Source organism: Corapipo altera, unplaced genomic scaffold, assembly GCF_003945725.1.
Source record: "Corapipo altera isolate COAL_440 unplaced genomic scaffold, ASM394572v1 56, whole genome shotgun sequence".
Taxonomy (NCBI): Eukaryota; Metazoa; Chordata; class Aves; order Passeriformes; family Pipridae; genus Corapipo; species Corapipo altera.
This window is the reverse complement of record NW_020884896.1, coordinates 4,636,037-4,651,259: the sequence shown is the minus strand read 5'-3', so window position 1 is coordinate 4,651,259 and position 15,223 is coordinate 4,636,037. Positions and strand designations below refer to the sequence as shown.

Sequence of the window (15,223 nt, the reverse complement as noted above, 5' to 3'; positions counted from 1 at the left end):
GGCGGCTGCGGGGCCCGATCCGCCGGCGGCGGCGAAGCGCACTTTGCCCTGTGCGAACGGGTGTCGCACCGGCCGCGGAGAGCTGGGGCGGCCTGCAGGTTGGCCGGTCGCCGGAGGGTCTGCGGGGGCACGGGGAAATGCGGAGTGGGTCGGCTACGTGTACGTCGCAAGGCTACGGTCCGTCCGGGACGGCGGGGTCGCCGCCGGCTCCGGAAGGAGTGCGGGGCGGCAGAGGCGAACCTCGCCTTCGCGCCGCATCCTGAGCGGCGGGACGCACTTGCGGGGCCAGGCGGGCGGCCGTGCTGGTGGGCCGGAGAGGTCGGCCCTTCCCGGCACCGGCCCGAACCGTGTGCGAGCAGGGGCCAGCGGGGCGCGCCGGGGCGGGGGTCCCTACCTACCTACACGTGCTTAGCACTGGGGGGCGCGGCGGCGGCGGCCGCGGCTCTCTGCGGGAACCCCGACCCCGACGCACCGTCCCCGCGCCCGCCGGGCGGGTGCCGGGCCGGCGGGGCGCTCTGCGGGGAAGCAACCTCCCCGAGCGCAGCCTTAATACATTGCTATTTCTGGCCGGGCGGCCGGAGCCGGGCAGGGGGCCGGCTCTGCCTCCCCCTCCCTCCAATGGCGAGGCCGCCCCCGGCCCCTCCTTGCCGTGACGTGCCGGCCCGGGGCAGAGGAGGCTCCCGAGCCCTTGGCTGTCCCTGCAGAAGCTGTAACAAAACGCAGACCCCCAGCGCCGAGCTAATGGAGGCAACTTAGACAGCAGCAGGCGCGGCCCCTCGTCTCTCGGCGCTGCCTGCTCCCCCCGCACCGGGAGCGGCGCTCCCCGCCGAGCAGCCTCCCGATCGCTGCCGGGCCCGCGGGACTGCCTGGCCGCTTGCGCTGCCCCGATGATGTTACCGAGCCCCGTCACCTCCACACCTTTCTCTGTCAAAGACATCCTCAACCTGGAGCAGCAGCAGGACCCACACTATGGGGCCCAGCTCCCGCACCACCTGGAGCACCACTTCCACCCCGCCGCCTGCCTGCTGGCGGCCGCCGACGGCGCCCGCTTCTCCGACGGCGAGGAGGAAGAGGAGGAGGAGAAGCTCTCCTACCTGAGCCCTATGGCAGCGCCCGGTAGCCAGGCGGACGCGCGGATCTCCGCCGACAACTACGTTCACGCTGTGCTGCGTGGCTCCTGCGAGGCTCCCGGCCCGGGAGAAGAGCTGGACCCCGCGGTCCGTGACCCAAGTGAGTATCGGCTCCGCCGCGCTCCCCCACACTGCACCGCCCCACCGGGACAGGCCCGCGCTAGGTCGCCGTGGTGAATTCCCAACTCTCTGGGCATCGCACCGCGAAGCCCCGGTCCTGGCGCTGCAGATCGGTCCACGTCCCCGGGCCGTGTCGAGCCGGGACCGGCCCGTCGCGGGGCTGCCACCGCCCTCCTCCGCGCCTGGGTCGCCACCTCCCTGGGTAGTGCCACCGCGGGAAGAGCCTCCGCAAGGCCCCGATCTGTAGCTGCCGGATCAGGCCCGCGCCCCGCAGCTTTGGTAGTGGAGAGGGAGGACCGGGGCGGGTTAGGCCCAACGCGCACCCGCGCGGCGGGGCCCGGTGGCGGAGCAGGTGCCCGGCGCCGTGCGCGGCGTGTCCCCGGGGCTCACCTCGAGGTGCCGTAGCAGTAACGTGGCAGCCGCCCCGGAGGGGACGTGCCCGGCCCTGCCGCCCAAATCGGGCCCTGGCAAACGCAGGCAGTGCCGGAGGCGACCGGTCCCAGGACTGCCTCTTCGCTCGCTCGGCGGTGCCCCGACGGGCGCGTAGCGGCTCGGGGTCGGCCGGGGCGCGGCGCGGAGCTCTCGCCTGCGGGTGGGTCCCGGCGGGAGCAGCGAGCGCCCGGCGTCCCTGGCGCAGTCGTGACCTGTGCTCCCCCGTGCAGAGAGCTGCGTCCTGAAGAAGCCGCTGGACGCGACGGAGAAGACGGAGGAGGCAGAGAGGCCGAAGCAGCGGAGCCGGAGGAAGCCGCGCGTCCTCTTCTCTCAGGCTCAGGTTTTCGAGCTGGAGCGTCGGTTCAAGCAGCAGCGTTACCTGTCAGCGCCCGAGCGGGAGCACCTGGCCAGCAGCCTGAAGCTCACCTCCACGCAGGTGAAGATCTGGTTCCAGAACCGGCGCTACAAGTGCAAGCGGCAGCGCCAGGACAAGTCGCTGGAGCTGGGCGGCCCCGCGGCCCCGCCGCCGCCGCGCAGGGTGGCCGTGCCCGTGCTGGTCCGCGACGGCAAGCCGTGCCTCGGTGGGTCGCAGGGCTACAGCTCGGCGTACAACGGGCCCTACTCCTACAATGGCTTCCCCGCCTACGGCTACGGCAACGCCGCCTCCTACAACCCCGGCTACGGCTGCACCTACCCGGCGGGCACCGGCGGCGCCTCCATGCAAGCCGCCTGCAGCCCGGCGGCGGCCGCCGGCCCCTTCGTGAACGTGGGCGGCCTGGGGGGCTTCAGCGGCGGCGGCCAGCCGCTGCACCAGGCGGCGGCGGGGCCGTCCTGCGGCCAGGGCGCACTGCAGGGCATTCGGGCCTGGTAGCCCGCACGCACTGAGGGTCGGGAGCGGACCGACAGGACGGCCTAGCGGCTCCGGGGCCCCGTTATCACCCGCACCGCAGCCCGGCTGCGCGCCGCGCGCCTTGGACCGGAGGCGGCGGCGGGACGGCGCAGCGGCACCCCGGCACTCCCGCGGGCATCGGTGCGGGGCCGGCGACGGACGGAGCGGAGCGGCGCGGCAGGACGGGTCCTCCCGAGCCCGCAGCGAAACGCTGCCGCGCCGCGGAGCCGCCGGGACGGACGGACTGACGGCCGAGCCGGGCGGGCCGGAGCCGATCGTGCCGCGCTAGCGGAGCAGCTTTGCTTGTAAAAAAAGCCGACGGCGGGGCCCGGTGGTGCCGCGGTCCCTCTATCTACTTTGTATCGGTCACTGCCAGCGCCAGCTCGCCCAGTCAGTCAATAAACCAGGTGCAATATTCGCCACCCGATCCTCCTTCGCCCACCAGTCGGTGCCCGGTGGCGGGACGGTCGCCGCGTCGTGCCCACGGGGCAGGGCGGCCAGACCGGCTTGTGAGCGTGCCAAGGGCGCTGAATGGGGCCGCGCAGCTCAGAGCCTGGCCCATTGTGGCCGCCGGGCCGGCGCTGAAAGGAGCCGCCGAGGAAGGTAGCGGGAATAGGCGCTTATTGGATTCGGGAACAAAAGGTGTGGCAGGGAGGCGAGGGACAAAGGGGCCCCGGCGCCGAGATTGACGGGCCGCTTTGCCCCCCACTGAGGCCCAGGCCCGGCGCTTTATGCGCGGGGGCTGCAGAAACGTGCTAGGTTTTGTTCCCCTTTCTGGGAGCGCAGGGGAAGAGGAGGGGGGTCCGCGGGCCGCTGATTAGGGCCGGCCGGGCCGGGCAGTCTGAATGCCGGGGCATTATTGCTACATGTTCAGCCATTTCGCTCGATTGCAGGGGGAGGGGGCGGCCGAGGCCCCCGAGCCCCGCGGGACCGGCCGCGGGGTCCCCCACCCGCCAGCCCCGTCCCGAGCCGGCCCGTCCCGTCGCCGCTGCCGCGGCGCTCTCGGGGCGGTCGCGGCCCCGCGGCTGCGGCTCCGCCTGTGCCGGGCGGGTCCCACCGAGCCCCGCCGCCGGGGCCGGAGGCCGTTGGGGAGGGCCGGACACCCGCAGAGCCCCGTCTGGCTCACCGCGGGCGGCAGCGGGGACCAGGGGCGCCGGGAGCTCTCCCGTGCCGTGCCGCACATCTGCCCGGCAGCGACACTGGATCTCCAGAGGTGTTTCCAGCGGAGCCTTCTTGAAGCGGCCAGCACGATTGCAGACCCGGGGCTCAATATGCTACCCCTGTTACCCAGAGCTGCCCACCGTGACGTCCCCTTGACCTCCCCCTGTGTGTTGTGTGACAGTCTCTCTGCCACGAGCAGAGGACCAGGCTGCCTCGCAGAAGCTGCAGGTAACGACGGTTCACGCTACTAAACCCGGGTTTACGCTGCACATTCCCACCATTCAATCTGGACGTGCACCCTTGGGGTTCGCTGTTTGAGGGGAACCGGAGAAATTCTTTCCAGTGCAGCACTGCAGGGACAGAGTGGGCAACCAGCAGGCCCCGGAGCCTGTCTCGGCACTGCACCCAGCTGTCCCACGAGCCACCCCGAGGCCGGCAGGCTCCACGGGGCCGGCGCTGGGAGAGGATGCGGCACGCCCAGCTGATTGTTTGCTGGATGGCAGTAAGGTGTCACAGGAGAGGAAGCCCAGGCCCCACTCTTGGCTTTAGGAGATGAGTGGTTAGGGCCTTGTGGTCTCGTGGGTAGAAACAGGATAGCCAAGAACAAAGGTAATGCGCTCTCTTTGCAGCAGCAGTCAGGCTGAGGAGATTTGTCTCTGCCATAGGAAGGAGTTGCATTTTCCTCCATGTTCTGCCAGACTGTTGTCTATAAAGATAAGGGACCCGTGTGAGTTCATGCCTTGGTGTGCAAGTCGGAGGAACTGCAACCACAATAGAAGCTCCTCCAAAATCGGGGTGTTGGAGAGGAGTTCCCAGCTTAACACATCATCTCAAAGTATTTGGCAGCTGGTTAGAAATCCAGTGCATCTCAGCAGCACGCAGAGGCTCAGGATGAGACCAGAGCCCTGGTGTGGGACATGCTGCCCATGTGTATAGTCACAGTCTCTAGAGTATGGGCAGTTAGGCAAAGGGAAGGGGCACACAGGTACCCCACAGTCATGTAGCAAGAGGCGATGCTGGGCAGTACCAGCATTATCCAGCACCAACAGTATCCAGCATTGCCATAGCTGTGAGGTCAGTACTGTGCTCACTCCACTTGTGCCTGGTCACAACCCTGGTCCCGTTCTCCCTGTGCAGAGCTGGAACGGTGCCCAGCTGGGGGATGCTGGGAGGCCTGACTGCAGGCTGATGTGGCATGGCAGTGGAAGTTTCTAGATGTCCACCATAGCGAGCCCCATTCCTGGGACAGATCCCAGCTGTCCCACCAGCTCAGACTGGGGGAAGGGCAAGGGCTTAGTGGGAGGGACCCCTCTGCAGAGCCTCACCCAGAGCCCCTGAGCTGATGGGGAGTACGAAGTGGCACAAAGAGCCAACGGTACTGGAGGACCTGGAGTAGGGTGGCAGAAACGAAGCGCTCCAAAGAGGAGGAACAGCTGGTGGAGGCCGGTGGGAGGGAGATGGTGGGAGATCACAGATTGGACAGGCTGCCCAGGGAGGGGAGACACAGTGGAGGGAAGTTGCTGCGTGGCTGTGCTGGAGGCAATGCCCGCCTGTAATGTGCCCCACACGCTGGGGCAAAGTGGGATGCTGCTCGTGGGGTGAGAGGCACCAGGAAATCCCTGGTGGAAATCCCTAGTGGAAATCCCTTCAGCATGACCCCATCCTGTGATGGTGGCATAGCAGAGGGACTTCAGGGAGGGAGAGATGGGGAGGACCATGACCAAGGGGCAGAGGGTGTGTATTTCTTCCTTGTTGATCGGGGGGTTTACTGCTGTTTGGGAATCAAGATGGAAGTTGCCAATTGATTTCCAAGAGGGATGAGGTTTCTAAGACAGTGCACTAACTTAAAGGAAAGGAGGGACTCTTGGGGTAGCTAGGCTTTAACTCCCAAGCCTCAGACTCACTCTGTGCACAGGCTCCAGTTGTGTTTTTCATTCAAGTTTCCTGGCCAAGGAGGAGCCCATGAGCAGAACTTGTCTCTGTCCAGTGGTTCCTGGGGAGGCTTGATCCAAACCCCAGTTCTGCCTGGTTTTCTGAGGCCTTTCCATCATGCTCAGGATCACACAGGAGCAGTGCTGTTCCTTCCGCAGCACCACAGATACGCTCTGGTTTCCTCTCCTTCCTGTCATCTTTTTCCATTTTTCCTTCCCTGCTGCTGAGGTCATCCCTCCCCCTCATATCCTTCATCCTTCTCTCTTCACCACTCGTTGCCATCAGCAAGGAGCTCACCTGGGCACAGAGGGAGATGGATGCTCCCAGAGAGGCTGGCCAGGCTGCCCACGGACCTGGGCAGACCTCGCTGAGTTCTGGTCCCATCTACTTCAACCTGGACACAGCCACCTCCTGATGCCTTGGGCATGGGAACCTGGGGACCCAGCTGTGTGCTGGGGTGGTGCCCAGCTCTTGCCCCTCTATTTTGGATGATTTTGGAGTGGCAGCTCCTGCTCTGCAGAGCTTCCCACTGCAGCCACTCCATGCCTTGAGCTGGGAGCTGCCAAGGCTGCTTGGCCACCAGGGCTCTGCAGAGCTAAGAGGTCTCAGAGATGCTGGAAGCTCCTCCTGCCAATGGCAATATGATGTTGTCACACAAGCACTCTCCAGTGCCAAGAAGGCTGTGGCCAGCCATGGATCAGGTAATTAAATTAAAATACTGTACCTGTGCTATGGAGCCTCCAGAGAGGCTTTCTCACACTACTTCTCTGCCAGCACGAGGGCCAGGGACCTACCTCCCTTCCTTGGATGAGTCACTGCATTACAAGGTAACTACACCTGACTAAGTGGGGTGATGGTACTCGCATGTTTTAGCCATTCCTTCTCCCTGCAGCGGTGAGACTGGGCACAGTGCTGCCATGAGAGATCCAGGTATCCCACGAGGGATCCACTCTAATCCCACAAGGGATCCAAATGATCCCTCCAGAGAGGGGGCCTGCATCTTTGTCCCCTTCAGAGCAGAGTGCTGCTGAAGGTCAGAGCTGCCCTTGTGGCCTGCCAGAGCCCTTCCCGGCTGCATCATGCCACCATCCCCCGCCTAGGCAGTAAAACCCACAGGCATTTCCCCAGGGACGACCCTTCTCCGCGCCCAAGGCTGCTGCAGGCGGGCGGTGCCGGGGCCAGCGGGGTCCCGAAGTGCTGCCTGGAATCTTCAGGTCCCCTGGGCTACCAGCAGGGACAACTGCTCCCGGGGCCTGTCCCCAAGCGAGATACGCCACCGCCATCTATCGGCCAGCGGCAGGGGACAGGGAGCGACAGGCACCCCTCTGTCCTCGCCACCTCGTGCCGCGGGGGCTCCGCGGCTTATGCTGGCTCGGTTTGGCGTGCCCGAGTCCCCCTGCAAGGCTTGGAGGGCTGCAGAGCATCCAGGTAGGGTCTCGCCTCCCCGCTGGGAACAGCAGTGGGACAGACTGGACATCGTGAATGCTGGGCTGGTTGTGTGGGTGTCTCCCCACGGCAGCGCCCAGCAGGAGCTGAGAGTCTCCAGATCCGCACAGGAGCACTGCTGCACCCGGCAGCACCACCGGGGCCTGTACACTCAGCAAAGGCAAGCACCCACCTGCCCCTACTGCATGGGTGCAGTGGGAGAGCTGGAGACAAGGCTGGTGTCCCCTGCCAGCCTCTAGCCACCATGCAGGCCCCTTTCCAGGGAGCAATGCTTTGCACTGTGTTCTTTTGTGCTGAGCACAAGCACCCAGTGTGTCTCTGTGAGAGACCCAGCAAATTTCCAGCTCTTATTATCTTCTCTGTCCCAAAGTGGTGCAATTCACCTAGTGCCAGGAGCCCCTCTAAACCTTCTGATGCCCTGGCATTGCCCACAGCTTCCAGCTAATGTTCTGAAAGTTCTTGACCATATGATGGCTGTGGCGTCCAGCACCTGGTGCCTGTCACAGCTGTGTCCTCACCAGAGGGAGCTGTGTCCCACATGAAGACACAGCCCAGTTTTGGCCCAATTCCCTACTTTTTTTATAGCCCCTGGCAATGCTCCAGGCTCCAAACTGCTCAGGTCTAATGGGCACCCAAAGGTGCCAAGGGCAGAGAGGAAGGCTGCTTGGATTTGCATTTCTCCTGGCACGCACCTAGCCATGACAGGCATGGTTGGTCTGTGCCCTGCCAGGAGGCTCTTATGTCAGTCCAAATGCCATAGTGTCCTGGGGCGCATTGCAGGGTTTCTCTGGGGCTAATGCTGGCCACCAGTGCAATATCTGGAGGCATGTTGGGTCAAGGAGGTTAAGGCCAGAGCCCCCTCCCACAGTCTCCTGGAACAGCCTTTGCTTCAGCTGCTTTTGAGAATGATCCCAGAGCAGGCTGTAGTGTCACAGCATGCCTGAGCTGTCCCTGCTGTCCTCACCCATGTGAAGACACTTGGGAGAGTAACCCTTGCTGCCACCCTCATCTAGCCCAGGAGCAGCTCTTCTCCCACCTCTGTCACCTTCCCAGCACGACATGCCATCTTCTCACACCCCAGCTTCATTCAGGCAGTATCTTCCCAGGGCCACTTTGCAGCCCCTTGTTGGAGGACTTCAACACATAACCCTGCACTAAGTATGGGTATTACCAATATCTCCCCATCAAAACAGACATGTCAAGAGCCATTCCAGCCTAGGGGATTGATTCCTCTACTGGTTCTTTACAGCCAAGAAAGCAGGCTTTCAGCTTCAGCTTTACCTTTGAGGCTATATTCCCTGCCTAGAAAGGGAAATAGCCTTTCAGGCCATGCTTGAAGTGAGCCAGGCAGGCTGGGACCAGCTCAGCCAGGAGTTGTCTCTCCACAGTTTAACCCGAGCAGCAATGTGGGTCAGAGGAGGGTTTCCCAGGCCCACCAGAGGCAATATCTGCTCTGTTTCCAGGGAGCCCCAGCGCTCACATTTACCACTGCTGTAAGGCCATGAGGTCATGAGAACTTGTACAACTTTATTGGGGTTTGACAAGAGTCCTGAGGAATCCCAGAGCCAGGGTGGGTTGAGAGCCCACCTCTCTGCTCTCCATGAGCTCCAGCCATGTCTTCCCACTGAACAGAGCTGTCAGGCATACAGTGCAGAGGGGATGGGGGGCAGGAAAGCTCCAGGCAGTCCAGGGTGCCAGCAGAGACAGGGCAGGGCTGTGGTTTGACAGGGCAGTGCCTTTGCCCCCACCTGCTCCCGAACTGGGCTGGCAAAAGGACTGAGGGCTGGGACCCCAGTGCCCTGTGTGGGGTCTTCAAGACAGGAGCAGCTCAGGAGCCCACTGGCCCCCAGCTGAAAGTACGAGGCAGACACACTGGAAGGATATCCCCTTCCTTCTCTGGGGAAGATGAACCCTCCCCAGCTTTCCTCACCCCAGCTCTGCCCTTAACCTGCAGGAGTGCAGTCATCTCCAGTTACCCCAGGGAGGCAGCCAGGGGCTCCTGAGCTGCTCCTGGCACTGTAACCTCAGGCTGCCTGAAATAGTTTGGACTTGTGCCACAGCACAGCTGCGGCAGTCCCGGATCTCTCACCCAGAGCAGGGCCAGGCCAGCAGAGCTGCCAGGCTCTGCCTGCTTGGGGGCTGCAGGACTCACCCGACACCAACACCAGTGGCAGGACAGGGTTCAAAGGGCAGTTGGACACAGGAAGGCAAGGCAGCACATCCCTGCCCACGGTGGATGTGGCTGGGGATCCTGCAGGGAAGTGAAAGGAAAAGGGATTGTCTCCAAAACTCTGCCGGGCTGAGCATAGCTTCCTTGCTGGAAAGCCAAAAATAGTCTCTTTACTCAGAAGAGGCTGTAGGAGGGATCTCTCTTGAAGTGCAGCCAAATACCTAAGAGGCCATAGGACAGCCCCAGAGCAGCACAGCTACACCAAGGTATTATCAGGCCTTGGAAAGGCAGCGGCCATAGCTGAACCAGCCAATAGCTCCGTTATCTCCAGGCATCTCATCATGTGAAAGGTGCCAGAGGAACCAGGCCATGAGGCAAGGGAATATCCCCACGCTGGCAGAGCCAGGGATCAGCTGCATGCTGCCACGGCCAGGGGTCTGTGGCAGAGGTTCCGTTCAGAGGATGGGAGACAGGAGAGGGGATTTTTCCTGTCTATTGTGGCCTAGCCCAAGGGATATCTGGGAATTCCCATGGCAGCTCTGCTCTCCCTGCAGGCCAAATCCATCACAGTCAGTCCCATTCCCTGCAGGGCTGCTGCTGCCTGCACTGAGTTTCACCCAGATGCTGCTGGATAAGCTGGCAAAGTGCCAGGAGACCAGAAAGGCCATGCCCCTGCCAGGGGACTGCTTAAGGCCAATGACTCACATTGCAGCATCTCTGTGCTGTGCTGATTTATCTCCCCATTCCTGGGGGTCTCACTCCCTCCCCCAGCACTTCTGTGGGCAGGATGTTTCCTGGAGACACTTTCAATCATGCCTTTACCCACTGACATTTATAGAGCCTCTTCCAGCAGCTGATGGATTTAATAGTGTGAATCTTCCTCTAGCCCCAGCCCATTTATGCCTTTCCCTCCACGGGGTTTGTCATTGCCCCAGTGCATGGTGAAGGCTCAAGGCAAAGCTGCAGCTCTGCTGCCAACAGCTTTCAGCTCCTGGGCAGAGAGATGCATCCTGGCAGAGACTAGTCATACCCATCTTCTGCAAAGTCCTGTCTCATGCCCTGCCCACCCAGCTAATCCTGCCCTGGTCTCTCCCAGCCATCTCTGTTTCTCACTCTTGGGTGGAGGAGACGCAGGGCTGCAAAATCTTGTAATACTCAGACTATTTCTTTAAAGCCCCAGCTCCTGAAATGGTGGGAAAATTTGAAATTCTTAACCTCCAGTGGATTTTGTGTCTTTAAGGAGTTTCTCATTCTTCTGCTTGTGCAGAAAAAACAGGGATCAGAGCCTACAGCCCATGCCAGGGAGCAGAGGATGGGCACAGCACACGGCCCAGGTGGAGCAGGGCTGCAGAACAGTGCTTGTGGCTGCTCTGTGCCAGGGGCATCCAGACTTGCCAGGCAGCCATCCAAAATCCCACAGGAGGTCACTCAGCTTTTCTCACCACCTTCAGGAACCAGGGCATGAGGGATGTGTAAGGGAAAGGTGGATCCTGTGCTGGGCTGGGGCTTGGGCAGGGTGCCAACATCCAGCCCTGCAGTGCAGGGGTCCCTGCCCTCCAGTCCCCCAGCAGTGACAGAGCCCAATGGCCCTGAGGGCTGTGCATCCCCCTTGCTCATCCAGGAGCTTTTCTAGCTGCAGAAAACCCCTCTTTGTCCTCACCATAGCCCACTCCAGCAGCCCTATGTGCAGGCCAGGCCAGCAGACCCTCTGGAGCAGGTAGGTCTAAGCCAACCCGGACACCCACCAGCTGCACATACCATGACTGTGAATGCATTTCCTCCAGGGAGTTATTCTGGGCATGGCACTGGGTGACACATGCCACTCCTGCATGCACCTTGGGAGAGTCAGGCATCACCCACGAGCACCCTGTTCAAGAAACCCAGAGCTCTGCCCTGGGCAGGTCAGCACAATGGGGCAATGCTTTAATGCTCGGCACACAACACAGTGAGGATAGCTCACAGCTCCAGAGTTGGGTGGGACCCTAAAATAAATTAGTATCAAGACAACTAACAACACGTTAGAAAACCAAGTTATTCTTCTAATTACCATTAGATTGGAAAAAATACTAGCACTTTGAGCAAGTGTGCTGATAGAATTTTAAGATGCTCATCAAGCATCAAACTAGTTTAATTACTCAAAATGAGTGGGCAAAAGTGCTGCCAAGCCCTCAATCTCCTATATGAGGTGCAGAAAACCCTCCACCATCACTCAGCACCAAATTCCCGTGCCGTTCCTGACACACACAACTCAGGACCCTCCTGCCACCAGCTCCATTCGGAGCAGTTTGGAAGCATCCTGAGGACTCCTATTCAGACTGAGGGTGTGGGACTACCTGGCTGAGGAGCATAAACCTCAGCTTCTCCCTCAGCTTCTCCTGCTCCTTCTCAGCAGGAGGTGATGGATCATGAGCCAAACGGGATGGGCAACACCCTCATCCCTGCATGCTGCCAGGGTGACTGGGCCAGGCAGATCCCCTTCTCCCACCACCACCTCTAAACCCCACTTCCCTCCCTGCTTTGGCATTCATCAAAAGAGCTCAGCCCCAGGCACAGTCAGAAAGCCACAGTGCCAGGAGCTGGGCCATGCCGGAGTAAGAATGGGACATGAGGACAGAGCAGAACTGTTTTTATTGGAGGTGTCAAGAGCAGGAACAAAAACAAACCTACAGGCTCCCTCCTCAAGTGCCATCCTCCCCCTCACCCACCACCACCACCACTGCGGCAGTCAGCATCACGTGTGCGTGCTACAAGACAACGGCCAAGGCTTACACTTTGCTTCAGCCAAAGGCCAGACAAAGCCCCAGCATCCGCCATCACCTCCTCCTTGGCGACTGCGAGCTCAGCTTGGCCCTGCCAGAAGCCGGGCAGGACATTCACCTTCCCCTCCGAAGAGGGGTGAGCTTTGTGTGAGACATTGTGGTTAAGGGAAGGACAGGAGCACAGCTCCACCAAAGTGCGAGGGAATGTGACCTGGGCTGCAGCTCCCAGCAGGGTGTCGTGGAGGACCCTGGGAGAGAGCAAGCTGTGCAGCCTGAGCAGAGCTGCAACAGTCACAGGGGAAAAACGGCATTGCTAAACCCCAAAGGGCTTCACTGCCCCCTCTCTTCAACACAAACCAAACTGAAAGGGAGAGGGGTCAGAAGACAAACCAGGAGGGGGATGTGAGGCAGGTCTGGAACAGCATTTGGCTCTTGCTCACTTCCCAGCCCGACGCTCCTCCTGGCGCTTGGTGAGGATGTATTTGAAGAACTCATACACGGACCAGGCAATCGCTGTCGAGGGCATCTGATAAATGACTCTGGCCTGGACCCCTCTGAAGTAGGCGGTCACACCGCCCACTTGGTACACCGTCCTGAAGGCATTAGCCATGCCTGTGATGTGTCCGCTGATGTTGGAGCTCAGGGCCAAGGACTCCTGGGTGTTGAGCAGTGTTTTGCAAACGTCCAAAGGCGTAGTGGCAGCGGCAGCGACAGCCCCCGCACAGGCTCCGGAGACCACGTGGGAGCCTGGGTTGTACTGTCTGTGGGGGTTGAGCTGCTCTTGCAAGAACTCGTAGGTCATGAAGTGAATGGCTTGGAAGGGGATGTTCATGGTGAGCTGGGTGGTGTAGCTGCGGTAGAAAGCTCCGGCCCCTTCGTTGCGCCACACAGCCCGCACACAGTCCATCACACGCTGGTAAGGCGAGTTGTACATCTGCATCCTCTGCTTGACCACTTGGGACATAAAGTGGTAGCCAGCAGTAGCAGCAGCCAGGACCCAGGCATGGAGGGGAAGAGGAAAGAGAAGGGTAAACACGAAGCCAGGCTTCCCCTCCAAATGCCTGGAGTTTGGTCACGCGGGCCTAAGAGCTAATGACAGACAACTCGAACCAGCAGCGCCGGGTGTCCCCAGACAGGACTCCAGCCATTTAGATCTGCTGAAGCTTCCCTGTCAGACAGACATCACCACCTTCAAACCCTGCACCTGCCATAGCCCCAGGGAACATCTCGATATCCCGTCAGTTACACTCCAGATCCAGCCTCACTCCTGAGCAACTGCTCATCCATGGCAGCAAAACTACCACGCCGTCTGAAGAACCTGCTCTGCATTCACTCCCTTTATATTCCAGACAGCTCTTGATCTGGATAATACGGTCCCTCCCCAGCCACCCCCACTGAAGCCCAGAATAACCATCACAGAGCTCACCAGCCAGGAACTGTTTGCAGCCATTGTCGAAACGCTGCCACTCCAGGGCAAAATTCAGATGCCAAACCCCCCAACATCCAAGAGCAGGACAGGGAACCCTAGAGCGGAGCCCGCCCCTCTCCTGTCTCCCCCTGTCTCAACATGACCACAGGGAAATAAAAATGATGTGACTATAAACTACTACAGTCATGACGAGAAGCTCCAGGGAAGGAATGACAACAGTCTAGCCAAGCAGCTGCCTGCTCCTCGAGTCCCAGCCATGCAGTGGGCAGGCACGAGCCTTGCTGGGCCCACATCAGCTAGAGCCTGAACTGTCACAAGCTCTCCAATTTTAAGAGGAAAAAATACCTTCATGACTGGTCTTTCCTCATTATTCCTCCTTTTCCCACCACGTTCACAGACTTAAATTGCAAACTCTTTTTTTTTCATACATACCAGGCTCAACAAAATCATCATCTTCCAGACATTCCACAACACAAGATCTCCCTTCTCCCAACCTCTCTAGCATGTTTTTGTATCCCATACTTTTAATTTTTTTCTTGAACACAGGCCCACAACTGTACCACGTCTTCCAGAGTTCTCACCACAGCAATGCCCAGCTTCAACACACTTGGAATGACTTTAGCAGTGCAGATCACATCTCTCTTGACTTCTTCCCTGTTCCGGGTAACAGTCCCCAGCCAAACTCCTAGGTGAAAGGCCCATTCCCTCCAAGCTCCTCCTAAGCTGGGGTGTGCTGCACTTCCAAGTTAATCTCTTCTATCTACCCTGTCCATAACAGGCAGCCACCAGCATCCCTAAGAGGGCCCACGTGACCCTAAAGGATCCTTGCAGTCAGGAAAGCAACAGGAGCACCTTCCATGCCACTGAGGGGACCCCAGAGGCTCAAGAAGACCCTGCTCCTCCCCTCCCTGGCAGGCCAGGACCATTGTTACCTTCAGCAGGGTTCATGGCTGCATCGTGGAGCAACGTTGCTACACACCCGGCTGCACCTGCAAAACAAGAACTGCCACATGTGAGGGGGGGAAAGGTGAGGGACCCCGGGGCTCCACCACAGCCCCAAGTCCCCTGCCAAAGTACAGGAGGCCCTTGAAAGAGGGTGAGATCTGAAAGCAGCCTCCATCTCCCCTCCAAAAGGCAGGCTGGTCCTCAGTGGTTCCCACCCGGAGAGAGATCAGGAGAGGCAGAGGGTTGTGACAGGCTGTCAAGTCCCGTGGGCTGACTGGGACTCCTTGGGTCCACTCCTTGAGGGACAGGACAATGCCACCAGATGGCAGGGGCCCTTAGGATGGTGTCCCCATGTCCCGTGCAGGAGCAGCCCAACATAGCACTCTGCTACGTGCCTGCCAAGGGTAGAATGTGCCCTGCTCTCCCCTCAGCCCCATGCTCTCCCTACTGTGGCAGCTCCTTGAGACAGAACAGGCACCATGGCGAGACAGGCTCCAAACCCACGTGGCACTCCTGAGGTGAGCTCTGGCACTGCCAACCCACGGGGCCACGGCCAGTCCCGGCTTGTCTGCAGGAAGCTCTCATCCACCGGCATCCTCCTGGGCCAGGGCCACCGACCTGCTCCATGCCAGATACCTGGCAGCAGCTCCAGCGGGCACAGGAGCAGTGCTTCCCCTGCCCGGCGCCGTGCGGCTGTGGCTCGTGGCTGGAGAAAGCACAGGGCTTTAGGACAACCACGGCACCCCGACCCCGCACCGGGACCGAGCCTCCTGACCGCCACACCTGCCGCTCCCGCCCCGCTCCCCCCCG

The 15,223-nt window shown here is 60.7% G+C and overlaps 2 protein-coding genes across 2 annotated transcripts; one reads left to right on the top strand and one right to left on the bottom strand.

The window, feature by feature from the left end:
• The first annotated feature begins 736 nt into the window (after positions 1-736).
• On the top strand, positions 737-2,987 carry NKX2-3 (NK2 homeobox 3). Its single transcript, XM_027648179.1, has 2 exons — positions 737-1,230; positions 1,913-2,987. The coding sequence occupies exons 1-2, from the start codon at positions 888-890 to the stop codon at positions 2,551-2,553; spliced, it is 984 nt and encodes a 327-aa protein (XP_027503980.1). The 5' UTR covers positions 737-887; the 3' UTR covers positions 2,554-2,987.
• An 8,905-nt stretch (positions 2,988-11,892) lies between these two features.
• Positions 11,893-15,197, bottom strand: SLC25A28 (solute carrier family 25 member 28). Its single transcript, XM_027648238.1, has 2 exons — positions 14,401-15,197; positions 11,893-12,993 (listed from the first exon to the last, which is right to left on the bottom strand). Exons 1-2 carry the CDS (start codon positions 14,414-14,416, stop codon positions 12,476-12,478), a joined length of 534 nt encoding a protein of 177 aa, XP_027504039.1. The 5' UTR covers positions 14,417-15,197; the 3' UTR covers positions 11,893-12,475.
• Positions 15,198-15,223: the final 26 nt, after the last annotated feature.